This window comes from Colossoma macropomum, unplaced genomic scaffold (genome assembly GCF_904425465.1).
Source record: "Colossoma macropomum unplaced genomic scaffold, Colossoma_macropomum, whole genome shotgun sequence".
Taxonomy (NCBI): domain Eukaryota; kingdom Metazoa; phylum Chordata; class Actinopteri; order Characiformes; family Serrasalmidae; genus Colossoma; species Colossoma macropomum.
In genome coordinates, this window is record NW_023494789.1 from 42,853,111 (window position 1) to 42,872,024 (window position 18,914).

The 18,914-nt window shown below is 39.6% G+C and overlaps 2 protein-coding genes across 3 annotated transcripts in view; both read left to right on the plus strand.

Moving 5' to 3' along the window:
• Positions 1-9: 9 nt before the first annotated feature.
• On the plus strand, positions 10-4,911 carry LOC118808608 (E3 ubiquitin-protein ligase RNF135). The gene is made up of 5 exons (XM_036571414.1): positions 10-403; positions 1,834-1,914; positions 1,999-2,148; positions 3,379-3,526; positions 4,291-4,911. The coding sequence occupies exons 1-5, from the start codon at positions 83-85 to the stop codon at positions 4,665-4,667; spliced, it is 1,077 nt and encodes a 358-aa protein (XP_036427307.1). The 5' UTR covers positions 10-82; the 3' UTR covers positions 4,668-4,911.
• Positions 4,912-7,259: 2,348 nt separating this feature from the next.
• Positions 7,260-18,914, plus strand: part of rhot1b (ras homolog family member T1) — a 35,560-nt gene continuing 23,905 nt past the window's right edge. For both annotated transcript variants that reach the window (XM_036571416.1, XM_036571417.1), the window contains exons 1-7: positions 7,260-7,546; positions 13,191-13,249; positions 14,072-14,153; positions 14,276-14,319; positions 14,441-14,494; positions 15,706-15,758; positions 16,029-16,137. In XM_036571416.1, coding sequence (XP_036427309.1) covers positions 7,510-7,546; positions 13,191-13,249; positions 14,072-14,153; positions 14,276-14,319; positions 14,441-14,494; positions 15,706-15,758; positions 16,029-16,137 — 438 coding nt within the window. In that variant the 5' untranslated portion in view covers positions 7,260-7,509. The remainder of the gene's footprint in view (positions 7,547-13,190; positions 13,250-14,071; positions 14,154-14,275; positions 14,320-14,440; positions 14,495-15,705; positions 15,759-16,028; positions 16,138-18,914) is intronic.

Genomic DNA, 18,914 nt, shown 5'->3' on the forward strand with positions numbered 1-18,914 from the left:
TGAGAACAGTTCCGTCTCTGTGAAACTATTCCTGCTGCTGTTTCACTTTCGATTCCTGAACAACGCCTAAAGTTTCTCCACCATGTCTGCAGCGCATGAGGAGATACTGAAAGTCGTCGTCAACAGCCTGAAGTGCTCCATTTGTTTTGAGCTCTTTGTGGAGCCGGTCACTCTGGCCTGCGGTCACAACTACTGCTACAAATGCATAGAGAGCCATTTGGTCCGCGGAAAGAGAAACTGCCCTCAGTGCAGGTTTTCGCTCCCAGCGCAGCACAAACTGAGGAAAAATGTCGCTCTGTCCAACATCCTGGACCTGCAGGAGGCTGGAGGCCGTGAAATATGGAACGAAGTGGTGGCGAGAACAGATCATTGCTTCAGTTACCAAAGAGAGAAGCTAACAAGAGTGAGTTTCGCCTTCTCCTCTTAGTCCTGTTAGTATTGGGTTCTGTGATCAGTGTTCTGTGTTCTGTGCCCTGTGTTCTGTGTTTTGTTCTCTGTGCCCTGTGTTCTGTGTTCTGCACCCTGTGCCCTGTGTTCTGTGTTTTGTTCTCTGTGCCCTGTGTTCTGTGTTCTGCACCCTGTGCTTTGTGTTCTGTGTTTTGTTTCCTGTGCTGTGTGCCCTGTGCCCTATTGTGTGCCCTGTAGTTTGTGTTCTGTGTTCTGTACCCTGTGCCCTGTGCTTTGTGTTCTGTGCCCTGTGCTCTGTGTTCTGTGCCCTGTGCTCTGTGTTCTGTACCCTGTGCCCTGTGCTTTGTGTTCTGTGCCCTGTGCTTTGTGTTCTGTGCCCTGTGCTCTGTGTTCTGTACCCTGTGCCCTGTGCTTTGTGTTCTGTGTGCCCTGTGCCCTATTCTGTGCCCTGTGCTTTGTGTTCTGTGCCCTGTGTTCTGTGTTCTGGGCCCTGTGCCCTGTGCTCTGTGTTCTGCACCCTGTGCCCTGTGCTCTGTGTTCTGCACCCTGTGCCCTGTGCTTTGTGTTCTGTGTTCTGTGCCCTGTGCCCTGTGTTCTGTGCCCTGTGTTCTGTGCCCTGTGCTTTGTGTTCTGTGCCCTGTGTTCTGTGCCCTGTGCTTTGTGTCCTGTGTTCTGTGCCCTGTGCTTTGTGTCCTGTGTTCTGTGTTCTGTGCTCTGTGCTTTGTGTCCTGTGTTCTGTGTTCTGTGTTCTGTGTTCTGTGCCCTGTGCTTTGTGTTCTGTGCCCTGTGTTCTGTGCCCTGTGCTTTGTGTTCTGTGTCTGTGTTCTGTGTCCTGTGTCCTGTGTTCTGTGCCCTGTGCTGTGTGCCCTGTGTTCTGTGCCCTGTGCCCTATTCTGTTCCTTATATATTATGTCAAAATAATGACTTACCATGTCTAAATATTGACTTATTCTCAAAATAATGACATACAATGTCAAAATAAGGGCTTAAATAATGACATAGTACCTTGTAACTTGACTTATTGCCCTAAATAATTGCTTACTTTCTTGAAATGTAGTAACTTATTATTTCAATATAGTATCTCCAAATAGGCTTCCGTTCATGCCACTTCTGTATTTTATGATGGTTTTGCACTGTTTTTACACTGTAGGCCAGTTTTGCCAGTTTTACAGACCCTGCTTAAGTGTTGACTTAAAAGCATTTCAAACTGTGATTTTTCATCTGAAATTACACAAACATTGTATACCAATCTAAAGTTATATATGTGTATAAGAGAGAATGAGATCAAGGGAGGGAAATCATGTAAATTTCATTTTCCACAAAACCATCACTTTAAAGCAGTGTTGACTGCAATAAAAGCAGTGCTGACTGCAATACATATGCATCCTTTTAAATATTTTTATATTATGTTTTATTTTTTCTCAGGAAGCTTTGGTGAGAAGACTGGAGTCCTTGAAGCTGGAGATCAAAGAAATAGAAATCTTCCTAACTGAACTAAACTGCCAGGTAGGGACAATATAGAAGAGGCACTCTTTGTTTATATAAAGTGTACATGTGACCTACATATTTTAACCTTACTGTATCATATAGGATGAGTCCATCATTATGGAAGAGGACACTCAGACTGCGGAGCTTTTCAGTTCGTCACTGGACAGTGGATTAGGAGCTGCTGGCAGCAGTTTATCCAGCCTGCCTTCAGAACCTGAGGACAGTCTGAACAGCCTTTCACACATGGAAGAGGTACCTTATATTAACAAGCCTCATGATTTATTCTGTGAAATGTCTTTTAAAGATCCTCGTGCGACGCTTATGTGGTTCTATGCACCACAAATTCGTTTCATAACTGACCATTTTCCAACATCTGTTTATCCTTTACAATTAAACAGGCTGGTTTTGTAACTGTTTTTGTTACAAACTGATATATGAAAATGAGATCTTTTCTGATTGTCTGTTCTGTATTGTCCCTTATTCAAAAAGCCTTCTAAGTTGAAACACTCATACATATAATGTCAGTGTAAATGGGTGGGGCTAAGCTGGCTGAATTGGCACATATTCATTGCCACTATGGGAACAAAATCTCATTTGTCCCAGTACCTTTAACATTTATCCCAGTACCTTCCAGTAACAGTATTTTTATGTTAATGGAACATGATTTTATCCGTATTTACTTATTCTTATATGTCATTCTGGACCATTTCTGTTGGTCCATTCATCATAATTTACAATATAATTCACCATTTAAAGGGCAGCTGTTTGTTCAAATGATGTAAAAAAACATAATAATAATAAATTGGAATTGAGGACCGGGGAGTGAACAGTATGTTTAAAAACTTAACTAGTGTTTGCATACTCCATACTCAAAAAAGATGGTTCTTCAAGGGTTCTTTAGTTAAGAAAACGGTTCTATATAGAATCTTGAACGCTCAAAGAACCCTTTGCATGGTTTGTTCTTCACATAGATGGAGAATGTGCTGTAGATGGTTCAGTTTAGAACATTCTTGAAAAGTGTTCTATATAGCACCAAAAAGCTTGACATAGTAACATTAGCAGAACCCTGCTTGGTGCTACATAGATCTTTTTTCAGAAAGGTTCTATACAGAATCATCTACAGCACTTTCTCCGTTCTATATAGCCATTGCCTTTACTAAAGAACCCTTGAAGAACAACTTTTTTTAGGAGTGTATTTTATGGCTTTAAAGCAGGCATCTCAAATGGGGGACTTGAAGACAAAGAGCAGCCGATATTAGCGTTTACCCTCATCCAACGCTCTGTGTTCAGTTCACGAAGGCCTCGCTAATTACCTGATGAGTTGAATCAGGTGTGTTTAATGAGGCAGCGTGCTGAAGTCTGCAGTGTTTTGGCTTGCGAGGACTGGAGCCTGACACATGCTTTAATGTGACTTATCAGATTTCAGAACCAGAGCCCCAGAGAGTTTTATGAGTTGATAGATAGATGTGTTTCTTTCTCCAGTCTGAGGCTGTGCTGCCTGATCCAGTCAGTGATGCAGGGGAGATCAGTGAGGTCCTGCTGGAGGATAGAGATGCTCTGGCTGGTTTGACTGGAGCCTGCGGTCTGTCCGATTCTGCTGCAGTGCGGCTGAAGTTCAGTGAACCTGCAGGTAAATCTGTCTTCACATAAAGATTTATTACTGTGTGAAATACTGACAAATGAAAGCATCTTAAAAAGTCAGTGAGATCAAAGAAAACTATCTACAAATACAGTCATAAAAGCAAAAATAAGTACAACACATTCAGAAATTGTACACCAGCGAGGTGGAGCTACAAGAGAGCGGTTTCTGATAAAGTGGTCAGGGAGTTCACTTTACCATTTGTAATGAAATACCCTTTAGTGTAAGATATGTTTGACAAAGATTAAGATTCACAATTTGCATAGTGTGATAATTCTGTGACGCTACCACAAGCTACCACTAGGTGGTCACACTTGTACAGCCTTCAGGGCAGCACATAACAAACAATGCAGAAAGTTTTAAAAATTGGGTCTTTTAAGCAACAATTATGGGTTTGTTTCTTTGTATATCAGTCTCTTACAAAGCCATATGACCATAATAAGTGATTTAAAAGTACAATGAAAAACAAAACACAATATACAAATGTACAGACACAATTTTGGTTTTAAAGGACTGCTATGGCTTTTTTTTTTTAGCTATGCTTATGTATTCAGTCCATGTTTATAGATAACAGAGAGTCATACAGTGTCAGAAACCACATGATCAAGTCTATTAGTGATACTGAACAGCTCCACACAGTTTGAGGCGAGTGTTGATTTAGGAAAGCAGTTAGCACCATGCTGTTTTTTTCCCTGCTTGTTAGCATTAGCCTTGTAGCTCCAGTGCAAAACCAATTAGACTTCTTTTCCCCACAGAATTTGTGCTGCTCTCCTTCTCACCGACTCTGGGTCACAGACGTTTGGCGTTCGTCCCGGAGAGACGGAGGATGCAAGTGAGGTCATCTTGCTCGCCGATGACCCAAAACAGCCGCTTCGATGCCTGTCAGTGGATGGCGGATCAGGAGTTTTCTGCAGGGAGGCATTACTGGGACGTGGACGTGTCGCTGTGCTCCAGCTGGGCCGCCGGCGTGGCGTATCCAGACCTGGGCCGGAACCAAAAGCTCGGCAGGAGCTCCTCGTCCTGGTGCATCGAGCGGAGCAGCGCACGACTGAGCGCCTGGCACAACAACGCAGAGACTCCACTCAAACAGGGCTGCCCTGAGAGCATTAGGGTCCTGCTGGACATGGTTTAGGGGTCGGCTGTCCTTCTGGAGCCTGACGGATGGACAGGAAGAGCTGTACAACGTCCAGGTGGACTTCTGTGGCCCAGTTAGACCCATGTTCTGGCTTTTTGGGACGCAGCAGAGAAATGCTCTGATCTTTCCTGCGACTTACAGATGAATAATCAACTTGATGGTTCACCATGAACACTCAAAGAACCCTTACATGATTAAATGGTTCTTTGCATCATGAAAGGATTCTTCAGATTGATGGAGAATGTGCTGTAGATGGTTCTACATAGGACCTTCTTGACAAGGGTTCTGTATAGCACCCAAAAAGGTTATTCTATTGTTACAATCTTGACTTCGTAAAAATAGAAGAACTCTTATGGGTGTTATACAGAACACTTTTCAAAAAGGTTCTATATGGAACCATCTACAGCACATTCTTAAGAACCCTTTCATGATGCAAAAAGCCCTTTAATAATGCAAAGTGTTCTTTTAGTGTTGTTTATAGAATCTTTTTCTTTACTGAAGAACCCTTGAAGAGCCATCTTTTTTAAGAGTATATTGTCTTGTAGTCTCTTTATTGTGTTGTTTTCTCCTTTTGTCTTTGTTTTGTTTTTAAGCAGCATTTTTCATTTTCATTTCATTTTGTTTATGTCACAAGTTCCAAAACATTTGCCTATCCAGTCTACAGTAGCTTGTGAGGTGAGGAGTTATGAGGGGTGTTTCAGCCTGGACTGCTCTTTAAAGGCCCAATACAGAGCAGCCTATCAGAACAGAGCTCATTTACATATATCAGTGTTAAAGCCACAGTAAAATGAACATCCTGTTTAGTTCTAAGGGATAAAGAGAGGTCATGTGGAATCAATTATGGCTGCTTTTAGTGCATAACTAACACTTACATCAAAAAAGTATGGAAAAACTGTAGGATATAGGCACTTTAACTGAAAACCAAAAGGAGAATTGTCCAGTGCTCTTCTCCTACTGGACTTTAGCTTAAAGATGAATTACACTGATGTAAAAGATATGAACAAAGTCATTCAGAGTGGTTTGGTGTGAAACGGTCTGTTCTAGAGAAACTTACCGAGACAGAATTGTTCACAGCGGTGGTGATAGGAACCAGACGTCCACCTCTAACAGCTCCCTCACAGAAAGTTGTTACATGAAATGGTTATGAATTCACTGCCTGATGTCAGAATTGTTTTATGATAGTTTTGAGAAAATGTTGACCTTAATTCAATTCACGGTGGAGGGATACATACAGGACGCTGTGAAGCAAAATAGTCCCCAAAGAAAACTTATTATTTCAGATTTTCACCATCATCAACATTCCATGTGAAATTCAGAAGACACGTGTAGGTTCACTTGTGGTTTTGGATAGTAAATACAAATATTTGTGTGGTAGTCATGGCAACCTCTGGTTCCTATCACCACCACTGTAGAAAAATCTGAACCATTTCACACCAAACCACTCTGAATCTCTCTGTTTACATCTCAAGCACTGAATTATGGAAACATTTTTAAATAAGCAGTGGAATTTCCCTTTTTGCCTTGCCATGCAATGCCGTTGTAAACAGTGTTGGGGAGTAGTGAACTGCACCAGTAGGTTGTATTTTGCAGTATCTTGCTGGTAGTTCAACTACATTCATATTTGCGTAGTGATTTCAGTAGTTAAATTACTTTTTTGCCATTTTTTGTGTAACTACTAAAACTACAAACAATTTTGAGCTCCGAAAGGCTGACATTCCTTGCACTTTCCCATGAATAGTGGGGTATTTTATTTTGTCTGACCTGTAAACAAGTGGGCACTTTTGCAATAAACTCAACTGTGTGGAATTTCTTGCTGGCATGTAACTGTATTATATTTTGTTATAATTTCATATCACATGCACATGGTCAATTTGATCATTTTTTCACAAAGTAGTTTAAGCTACTTTTTGCACACTTAAAAAAGAGGGGTTCCATAGTAAAGACAATTCTATATAGAACCATGAACACTCAATGACCATTTGCATGCTTAAGGTGTTCTTTGCATGGCAAAATGTTTTTTTAGATTGGAGAATGTGTTGTATATGGTTCTACACAGAACCTTTTGAAAAGATTTCTAAAAAGCACCAAAGATTGTAACAGTAGAAGAACCCTGTTTGGTGCTATGTAGAACACTATATTAGAACATTCACACTCCACCAATCTGAAGAACCATTTCTCCATGCAAAGTACCATTTAAGCATGCAAATGGTTCTTCGACTGTTCATGGTTCTATTTAGAACCATGGTCTTTACTGAAGAACCCTTCAAGAACCCTCTTTGTAGCTTTAATAGCTTTAGTTGAGTGTAGCTTTAGTTAAGTGCACAGTGTATATATTAATACCTAGTGTGGTATTTACGTTTTAAAGTTAAGTGCACGGAGAGACATGTTTTATTTTTGACAGCAAATATATGTATTAATAAATACATGCTTAAAGTACGTTACACTAAATGTAAATCATTTTCACAAAAGAACATCCTTTAATAAGCTCTTCTTATTAATCTATTGTAAATGCACGCGCACGTCTCTGAGAGCCACTTCGCGTGCTGGAATTGGCCCTGAGAGGGATCCGTAGACACGTTGGAGGTCAGTAGGAGGAGGAGAGTGGATGTTTGAGCAGTGAAGTCCAGCAGCAGGACCAGGCTGACCGGGCTCATCAGGCTGGAGGGGCTTCAGCTACACAGCGGCTGCCTCTATATCACACTGTAGCTGTACTGTGTGTGTGTCGCTGTGCTGGAGCTGCAGCTTCTGCATTATTATATTCATTATCCACATCCAGCGCTTATAGCTTAAATGCTACTCGGTCTCAGTTCCCTCGAAGACGAGATTAGGTGTGAGGAAGATGCGCAAGGACGTCAGGATTCTGCTGGTGGGAGAACGTAAGTCGTATAAGGTGTTTGTGTGGCTTCTGCAGCCACAGCGCATCTCTGTCCTTTCACTTTATAGTCCTCGAGTAATAATATCGAGGCATTGTGAGGCTGGAGTTCGTATCTTTTTCGAATTTTACGTTCCACCTTAAATGGTGCAGCAGTTACATGGTGGAGCCTGAACCGCCAGAATATAACTGCACCATTTAAGGTGGAACGGAAAATTCCAATAAGAAGCCAATTTCTTCTGGATTATCCTCTGTTATTTACACTTGCACTGACGTTAGTATTGGCCACAACTGTTGATCTCTAGCGTGGTATTTACTTTTTAAAGGGGAATTCCACCAATTTTTCTAAATTTCTGTATAATTCATTTTTTGAGATGTAATCAGAGTGATTCAAAGTGGTTTGGTGTGAAATGGTTTAGAAGTCTTTACAGTGGTGGTGATAGGAACCAGGGGTCACCATGACTGCAACACAAATATAGACATTTTATTTACTATCTAAAACCACCAGTGAACCTACACGCGTCTTCTGAGTTTTGTATGGATTGTTGACGATGGGAAAATAGTGGAAAATCTCAAATAATAATAATTTTTCTTGGGGGACTGTTTTTGCCTCACAGCACCCTGCATGTATCCTGTCACCATGTATGGGTTAAACTGATTAGAATACAAAACTGTATCACACAACTATTATGAAACAGTGTCTCAGACATCAGGCAGTGAATTCATAATCATTCCATGTAATAACTTTCTGTGAGGGAGCTTTTAGAGGTGGACATCTGGTTCCTATCACCACCACTGTGAACAATTCTGACTCAGCAAGTTTCTAAAGAACGGAGCATTTCACACCAAACCACTTTGAATGACTCTGTTTACATCTTAACCATTTAGTTAGCTAGAGTTTTATAAAAATCAGTGGAGTTCCCCTTTAATGTTAGTATCACAAAGTGTCTCCAAGTTTAAACTCGTCTTTTAAAATAGGTTTCATGTGGTGCTTTTGCAATCTTATAGACTTTTCAGTTGCCTCACTATCATTCATTGACTTTTAGTAGTCCGCTGTGGATAATTCTCTAGTCTACACATGTCCACTGTGCCCTTGTTTTATGTAGCTTGTTGTAAGGAGTAGTAAGGTTCACCAGCCTTGACCCCTAAACCACTTTCATACATGTTTCACTTCCAACTCACGTCTGATTAATTAGATTGGTAATCTGGATTAGATATGTTGGATTTAAGGTTGGATCTCAATGGGCATGACCAATTGTCATTACATGCATCTCTGTTTTGCTGCTGTTATCTGATTTGTTTTATTTACTTTATATGTCAGGCGTTTATATAAACAGTATGGACTGTAAATGAGCCAACATTAGCCCAGAAGGCTAAAGCTAAGTGTATGTGATCAATTCATTCTGGCCTGTCAGTTACTGCTCACAACACACATACAACACAACATTCACAATGAAGTCCAGGAAAGGCTTCATTTGCATGTTTTAAGGGGGAATACGACCGATTTTTTGCAAAATTTCTGTATAATTGATAGTTGAGATGTAAACAGAGTGATTCAGAGTGGTTTGGTGTGAAATGGTTCAAATTTCTTCACAGTGGTGGTGATAGGAACCGGGGGTCACCATGACTACAACACAAGTGTAGCTTTTAGAGGTGGATGTCTGGTTCCTGTCACCACCACTGTGAACAATTCTGACTCAGTAAGTTTCTTTAGAACAGAGTATTTCACACCAAACCACTCTGAATGACTCTGTTTACATCTTACCTATTTAATTCTACAGAAATTGTGAAAAATTGGTGGACTTCCCCTCTAACACATGCACCCAGTGTCCAGTTCCTAGCTGGATGCTGAGAATTGGAGGAATAGGTCAGGAGTGAATGCATACATGCCTTCAGTCAAAGTGCTAAGTAGACGCTCAGTGCATGCTGCTCCTAAAAACAGCTAGTTTTGCATTGCAAATCAAAAGCATAGCAAATAACAAATTTGCATTGCAGGTTGTGATGTGGTGTGTAACTGTTAGTTAAAGCAGGGAGGCTGCTGTGGTGAAACTAGGTTGAAGGGCTCTCTGGGAAAAGTGTTTCTTTTTAAATAACAACTCCAATTGCAGCGCTGGCTGTTTGAATATTTAGTGAAATTAATAGCTAATTGTATGCTCTATGATACTGCTGTTTACAGTCATCACTGTTGTTATACACAGATAAAGAGATAATAATCTCACTGTGTGCTTAAACAAAGCTTCAGATTTCACAGGCTTATAATCAAACAAACTTGGCTCTGTCTGCAGGGCTGGCCCCAAGTTAAAGGGCCCATATAGTACTTTTTTCTTGCATTTTGAGGTCCATTTAAGAAGTTTGTATGGTTTACGTTTCAAAGAACAGTAATAATTAATGTTTACTTGCCCAGTGTCCAACCTCCCTTTATCCCTAACAAATAAACTAGCTGTTTTGTTACTGTGTCAGGCTGAAACACTCCTCATAACTTGTAGTGTAAATTGTGGGCAGAGCTAAACTACTGTAGGCTGTAGGCTACTGTAAGCAGCTATATAATCCAGTGATTTTCATGACATCACAAAAACAATGAATTGAAGACTGGCTTCGTTTTAATGTACAGACTATATTGACCGGAAAGTGAATGGTACATTTTGAGACTTTAAAATACTTCATAAAACTTTGAGATTAAAACTCATTTGTTTTTTCATGCTGTTGGTCCTTTAAACCTAGAATGGACTGTGGCCTCTATTTTTGGGAGGTAATTTGTCAACATGTACCTCATTCTCAAATGTGATCATTAGTTGCTGTGTGCAGAAAGTGTCCCGTGTGGTTACATTTAATTGAACCCTGAAATAAAACAGTTAATCATAAATAAACAAATAGGCCAGTTAGGCCTTAAAGGGGCACTCCAGCCAAAATGAAAAATTTAACCATCGCAACATCTGATGTAAACATGCTTACTCCCCTCCTACAGCTGTGCTTCAGTAATCTTTGGAGTGAGACATTCAGGTTTAAAGGCTAGGAGAACACCCTTCTGCTGATATACAGTCATGTGCAAAAGTTTTGGTGCCCCTGGTCAAATGACATGTGGTTGATTTTTTCTAAGTGAAAGTCTTAGCAGTAAATAGTGTTACACATACAGAGTGAGGGTGACCAGAGCAGTTAAACTTAATCTCACTGTAAGCACAATATGCTCTTTTAAACAGAAAGATCAGTTACGGAAAACCCAGACTGTCTCCCAGCTGCAGTAAGGGGACCAATATTGGGGGGACACCCATCATTCTAGCGGTATTAGCATCCAAGTAAACAAAAACGTCATTATTGAAAAAAATGTTTTCTTTGAAAATCAAATGAGTCTTGGACATTAATCTGCACACAAACATTAATTTGGGTGAGCAATGTGATTTCATTTATTTACAGTTAAAATTGGTCTTTAAGGGTTCTTTTGTAAAGATAATGGTTCTATATAGAACCTTGAACACTCAAAGAACCACTTGTATGGTGAAAAGATTCTTCAGACTAAAGGAGAATGTATTGTATATGGTTCTAAATAGCACTAATAAAGGTTCTGCTATCGGTACTGTGTCAAGCTTGTAACAATAGAAGAACCATTTTTTGATGCTATATAGAACCATTTTCAAAAATATTTTTCTGTATAGAACCATTTACAACTCATTCTCCATCGATCTGAAGAACCATTTCACCATGCCAAGAATGATTTAAGCATACAGATGCTTCTGTGAGTGTTTATGGTTCTATACAGAACCATTGTCTTTATTAAGGAACACTTAAAGAACAATCTTTTTAAGAGATTTTTCAGAGTTTCTGCACAGTTCCCTGGTTAAAATATTAACAGTGTTTAATGTGAAATTAAACGTTGTTAAATAAATGTGAGATTTTTCGTTTTGAGCTGACTGATAACAGGACACCTACGCTGACAAATATTATGTTAAACTCTAGTTATGGTCTATAATTTCTCATAAGCTAAGCACGTTTGTTTTCATGCAGCAGGATGAGTGGGAAGCTAAATTCACATGAAGAATATGTAAGATATATTCATAGTGAAACATGTTTGCTACAGATTCAGTGCTGCTAAACATTCAGTGTGAAACACATTAAGCAGGTTTTGTGCAGGTGTTCGCTCTGTTATGAGCCTCAATATCAAAAGGGCGTTAGTCTAAGTTTAACTGTGAATGCAGTTGAGTGAGGTCAGCTACAGAGTGTTACTGTGTTACTAAAGGCTGAAAATCTAATTCACTGAGATTTTGGGTGACAACCAGGTTAGAAAATCAGAGACCCTTAATTTATTTATTTTCCAGTCAAAACAGCTGTTAAGTACAATTTTTCTTTGAAAAAAAAATAGAGAAAAAATGGGGAAAAAAACATCTAATACTCGAGTTACAGAGCAAATGGGCCTCCTAACAACCACCTGGAAGACATGGTAGAGACCAAAATTGTCCCCATCAGATAAACAGCACTTAAAGCTTTCATCTCTGAGAGGGAGGAGAAAATCCAGCTGCTTCAGATCTGAAAATATCCACAGGAGTTTCTGTCCACCCTTTCCACTGTAAGAAGACAACTCAGCACTATGGGTCTGAAAGGATGTATAGCTGTTCAAGAAGCCTCACTGAGAAAAGGAGACGGACACATCAAACAAAGAAGGTGAACAATGGACTGACCACCTCAGAGTCCAGACCTCAACATCACTGAATGAGTTTGATTACTTCAGAAAATGATGAACCAACTTCTAAGACTGAACTTTGGAGGCGTGTCTGCAGATTTCTTTGAGAAACTGAAAGTGAGTCTCCCGAAAGGAATGAAAACTGTAGTAGAGGTAAAGAGTGACACACTGAACACTCAAACAGCTGAGATTAGATTTAGTTGTTGAGCCTTTTTGTTAAATATTTTTTTCTGTCTCTTTTATCTAACACTGAAAAACTTGTACTTAATTGCTTGTTTGACTGGAAATAAAGTTAATGAAGGGGGGTGAGATGACTTTTTACACAGTGCTATAGGAGAACTTGTAGAGAGGAGAATTACCACTCTGTAATGTCCTCCGGCTTTCTCAAACGCTAGAGGGCGCTGCTGAGCAAGTCCAAAATGAATGGATTAAGATGCAGCATTTAAGCAAAATCATAGTTAATAAGTGCTTAAACATTTTTAATGTAAAAGATTATAATCATTTCCTGAACACTGAACAGCATAAAACATTTTAACGATGCTGGTAGATTTTAGGAGCTTTTAAACTTGAGTTATAGGAGTTTAAAACGGTGCCTCATGTACATTCATGACCTCTGTGAGCGCAAAGAGCCAATGAGCTGCTCCGCTCTCCAACCAATCAGCACTCAGTAGCAGTAGTGCTAGCGTTCTGCTGCCCAAAACCCGTTTGCTGTAGAAAAAAGGAAATAAATAGGTTTTCTTTGCTTTTTTCATGAAATGCACCCTGGTAGAGTGATTAGAAACTGTTTTAACTTCTTGTTTTTAGCCAGTGAGTTCCATTAACTCCCATTCATTGAGGACTCACTCGCAGGCGCCCTCTGTTTTGCAGTTCTGTTTTTGACATAACGGGGGAAATAGGAAGTGGCAAGACTCATGTCATGTGAATATATCATATAATGATCAAATTCTGTTGTGTGTCTCTGTGTTTGCTTGTACAGCCAAAGTGGGGAAGACGTCTCTGATCATGTCTCTGGTCAGCGAGGAATTCCCAGACGTGGTAGGAAAACTACTAACTTAATTTTTTCATCTTTATTCCCTTTTTTTTTTTGTTTTGTTTTGTGTTACTGTGCCTTTAAAATAGATATAAATAATCCCTGATTTTATTGCCAAATCGTTGAACATTGACCATAAAAGGGTACAGAGTATGAAAAAATTAAAGAAGAAAGAAAAATGCTAGGGGAAACAAAAAATGTACATCTGTATTAGGATGCAATACTCAAAGAAAAGGAAATAAATAAATATGAAAAACGAAGTATAAGTCAGATGAAATAATGTATATAGTTTTAACATCTTTTTAATAGTCAGAGGAACTTATGAGCTTTGGATACTGTTTATATTCCTTAATGTAAACTAGATATGAAGGCTTAGAATTTGCCTTCAACACTTATTATAACTTCAGCATGAATGGGCGGAGCTAAACTGCTGTAGGCTAAATAGGTGGATATTCAATACTGTCCAAATGTCTTAGGCACCTAAACACATTGTTTAAACCCTTTATCTGAGCAATGAATGTGTTTATGTTTGTTAAAATCCAGTATTACATCAGAATAGAGTCATGTGAAAAAAGTTTGGCCTGGCACGTATTATGGTACATGTTTTTCTAATATGTTAAACTCAGCAAGTAAACAGAACCTGTGCATTAAGTTTGTTTCTTGTAGAGTTTAATTATTTTCTTCCAATTGAAATATTTTGAGCTAGTTTGAAGAACACAGTGTTTCAATTAATTGGAAACAGGCTATTTACAGCTTAGTTTCCATATGTAGTCTGTATGGATTGGAAAGTAAACAATGCATTTTGAAACCTTTTTTAATGTCTGTAGGTTCCCTACAAGGCTGAAGAGATCACTATCCCGGCCGACGTCACTCCAGAGAGAGTTCCTACACACATAGTCGATTACTCAGGTAGAAAACAATCAGATCAATAACACTTACTGCTGCATTATGAGACCATAAAGGTCTTAAGCAGAACCCTGTAGGTCAGTACTCAACTGTAAGAGATGTTTGTTATTTTTAAATCCATACAGAGGCAGAACAGACAGATGAACAGCTGTATCAGGAGATATCAAAGGTAACACCACTGTTTGAACACTAGTTTATAGCAACAGTGAGAATGAAAACATTACCAAAGTTGTCTCTGTCTGTGTTGACCTGCCGCTGGTAGTTTATATCTATTTGTTTTTCCATTATAGGCTAATGTCATATGCATTGTGTATTCCGTCAATAACAAGAAGTCGATTGAAAAGGTGAGTTAGCATGATGCTAGTCATGTGTGGGCTAACAGGGGTTTCTGTCTGTTTCAGATTAGTATGTTGAAGCATTATAAGCCAACCCTGCTGGAATATCCAGCTTGACCAGCTCATACTGATTACCAGCTTACCAGTTCAAGCTATGTTTTGAGACCTGGTTGGCTGGTTCAACCATTTACCACTTGGCAAGCTGGTCATCCAGCTCAGAGGAGTTCAACAAAGCTAGTCTGGCAGCTCTAACCAGCAGGCCAAGCTGGTTTTCCAGCTTGAAATTTTACACAACGCCAAGCTGGTCATATGGCTCTGAACAGCTTAATAAAAATGGTCAACCAGCTTTTAACCTGCTTGACCAGTTTAGAATCTAAGCAGGGAATGTATGAATGTTTAAATGCTTTTATGTTAATAAATCTCTTTGTGTAAACTTGAGTTGGATCCAGATTTAGTGTTAGTTTGAATGTGGTTAGCATGCTAATGTGCTACTTTGCTAATTTTCATTATATAGTGTTACACTGGTTGGTTGAACCTTCCTTTAAACTCAGCAAAGCAGTGCTAGTATGGCTAAGATGCTAATGTGCAATCTTGCTAAAAAGCAGCCTAAGCTTTTATTGATTGTTAGCATTCCCTGATGGAAAATCCAGCTTGACTAGCTTAAGTTAGAAAATATCTTACCAGTTTAAGCTGTGTTTTAAGACCTGGTTGACCAGTTTGTCCATCTACCAGTTGGTAAAACTGGTCATCCAACAAAGCTGGTCTACCAGCTCTAACCAGCTGACCAAGCTGGTCTCCCAACATCTCTTACATATCCAGCTCGGATCAGCTAACCAGCTAAACCAGCTTCAGAACAGCGTAGAATTTAAGCTGTTTTTTCTGACAGGGTTGTTTGGTGGAACCATCTATGCTTATATGGCTAAGATGCTAATTCTCAGCATTTGTTTTTATTAATTGTTAGTATTTGTTGACTGAACCACTTTGCCAAACAGTGCTAATGTGGCTAATGTTCTTAGCTTTTGTATGTTATAATCATTGGTTGGTCCCTTTTATCGTTTTACATTAGAGTGAATGAGTCTAGGTATTTTTCTTAGAACTGTGTCCAGGTGCAAGAAAATAAATGATAAAAGTTGTACATATTTAGTAGCGTTGGCTGTTCGTAGATGACAAGAAAATCTGAAAGTTGCCGTAAACTGATGGTGTTTTTTTTCCTCCTCCAGGTAACCAGCCACTGGATCCCGCTCATTAATGAGAGAACAGATAAAGATAGTAGGTCAGTGATGGACAGACAGACAAAATGCTCTAAAATACTTCTTTCTCCATTCAATACTCTTTTTTTTTTCTGTGTATTGTAAATAGATGTTTAAAAAATTGTTTCATTGTTCTCAGTAATACTTTTGGATTCTAGTTTAAAATAATAAATTCTAAACTACTAATTATTTTAAAATAGCAACTATTGTATATTAAATAGCAAGTATGCAAAAGAAAGACACTTTAAATACAGAAAAACTAATAAGGGGGGTTCCTCTGGGTTCCTCTGTAGGGTTCCTCTGATCCTGGTGGGGAATAAATCAGACCTGGTGGAGCACAGCAGCATGGAGACCATCCTGCCCATAATGAATAAATACACGGAGATAGAGACGTGTGTGGAGGTACGAGTCTCTCTGTGTTTTCTGCTGACTGACGGGTTTTATGAGATATTGGAATGGCACTCGCACTGAGTTTAAGCTTAGTCTTGAACTAAATTACACTAGTAATGATTTCAGTGTCATGATGGTCCAGTCTTATCCACGAAGGGCCGGTGTGGCTGCAGGTTCTCGTTCCAGTAAACTGTTTTAAGTCAGAGCGAGGCTCACTGATTAAACAACTAAAATCAAGTGAGCCTCAGCCACACCGGTCCATTGTGAATAAGTCTGGCACCCCTGCTCTAGTGGAAACCCTTTTAAGTAAAAAAAAAAACTCAAATCTGCCTCCTGTCCAGTTTCTGGTTCTGGAGACACATTACAGAAACATCCTAGCTCTGAAATCTGTTTAGTCTCCATGACGACTTCAGTACGGACTGAATTTAGGACAGTAGCTATGACAGAATAACCGTCCCTAACTTCATCATCTCATCATTAACTCCAGATAAGAAAACAGTATTACACAAACATCCTAACTAGACTAAACCTCCTAAATACTGTCCTAACTTTAGGATAAACCCCAACAGTGTCCTGACTTCTGTTTAAGTGTCTGTTTCTATTGTTTTTAGGCAGCTGTGTCAGGCAGCATAGTTCACTACTATCATGATGACGCTACGTTTATTTTACTGTAAAACGCTGCTTTCAATGTGAGATGTTTTTCTTTTCTAACTCTGTGTTTTAAAAATCTCAGACACTGCAGACTCAGATCTGCACCGTCCCTATTACCTTTGTGTGTTATTGTTGATGATAAAATATCACAGTGATGGTGGTGAATAATGAGGCGACAGAGCTGAACGTGTGTGTTTATTAGGAGGAATAACAGCAGAGGGCACTCTCACAGTATTTACAACTTGCAGTTTATCACACTTTAGTTTTGAACCTTTTTCACATCTCTGACTGTAGCTGTCTGACTAGCTTACATTCTGAGTGTTATTTTGAAGACATGTTTGTTTCAGCTGTGCACAGAACCACGATTGAGTAGTTTAGGATCTCCTAACTGGAAATAAGATGCTGTAAGATAAGATATTGTTTGTAGATTTGTTTCTGTACATACGTTTCTGAGTTTGTGAAAATCTTAAATCTTATCTTAACCTGTCAGATCTTAACTTAGGACTAAAGATAGGAAGTTTCTGTAATACGGCCGCTGGAGTTTCTAATTGTCACTGGTAGGTGTGGCACTGATCATTTATGTCAACAGTTCGGTTAACAACCAGTAGGGCTGGGCGATAAAACGATGATGATAATTATCGCGATATAACTTTTCCTCGAATAGAGCGATAAGAAAGGTTTGATAAATTTTCAATATAATACATCGTTCTCACACTTCCACGTTCAGCGAAAGCCCTGGTGGCGTTTTCTACTGCAAGGAAAGCGACACTACTCGGCTGTCGCCAGGAGAGGGCGCACGTCCGAGTTTCTGACATGAATAGAGAGGGAGGGGCAACGAGTAAAATCTTTAGCAACGGCTGAAACGCGGAGTTATACATTCCCTTTTTGAGTGGAGCGACCGATGATCTGTTCTCCTGTGACCAAGTGTGAGTGACGAGATCAGTGGCGTAACTATACTGTCCTACAGCGAACTCACCTCTTTACTAACATCCTAACAAGCTTTAGTAGCGTTAAATCACATCTGCTCCTCATAACTAAAGCACTGTTACAGCGCTCAAAAACTCATTTTAGTATTTGTGCATTCCCAAGCAACGAAAGTGAAAGAAAGAAGTGGGTTCATGCAAGTTACAGCCCTGATTTAAACGAAAGTAAACTGAGGAAGCTGTGAGGCATTGGAAAGCGGGAGAGCGCTATCTTTCCAGGCTAACTGTTTTTAGCAGCTGGTAAACTTCAAGCAGCGCTCCAGCACAACACGGTGAATTGATGTTACTGTAGATCAGACAAGACACAACAGCACCGCTTTCAGTTTAAACGTACTTAAGGACTCAGTTTGTCTGGTCTCAGATATATTGTGGTTCACCCCTCAAACCACTACGATAGAATAGAGAAACCCAGTCGTCTGCTAGCTGGTGTCTGAATAGTGTGATATACTCTGATATGGATGTGGTAGGAGTGACGGCAGTAAGGCAGTGTGATCCATCACTGACGTGCCCAGCCAGATAATGTTTGCTGTTCATACTGAGTTGACGTTGTTGACAAACTAAACAGTTTAGCACTGTTGTTGGCCACTTGTTAAGCGTTTGTAACTGGATAGCCTAGCACTTGTCACCAGACAGCTAAAAATCTGTTTTCTTTCTTAAATTATGACTACTACAAGAACTGCGGCTGTGCTTTTCCAGCTGATAAAAACAGCTCACCAGACACTCTCTCCCACTCTCCCATGACAGATTTGTGAAATGTTCCACTGTTTGGTGAGTGTTTGTCGTGTTCCGACCATAAAGGATAGTTTTAAACAACAATTAACCACCCAGGAGCAAAAATCAGCCCTCAAACTTGAAAGAAATAATGATTTGACATTTATCGCGATATGTATCGATATCGAACAATATGAATTTTGTTTATCGTGATCACATTTTTGGCCATATCGCCCATCTCTAACTACCAGTGATTACAAAATCCAGGACCAGAAACTGGATTAAATTTCCAGATTTGAGGATCTCTGCTCTAAGACTTATCTTAAAGTGATAGTTTAACAAAGCCAAAGAAAATACCCCAATAATATCTGCCTGCAGAGCTACAGTTTCACGCTGACAGTTTCACTCCAGCAGATTCAAGCCAGTGGCATTCAGCGCGCTTAT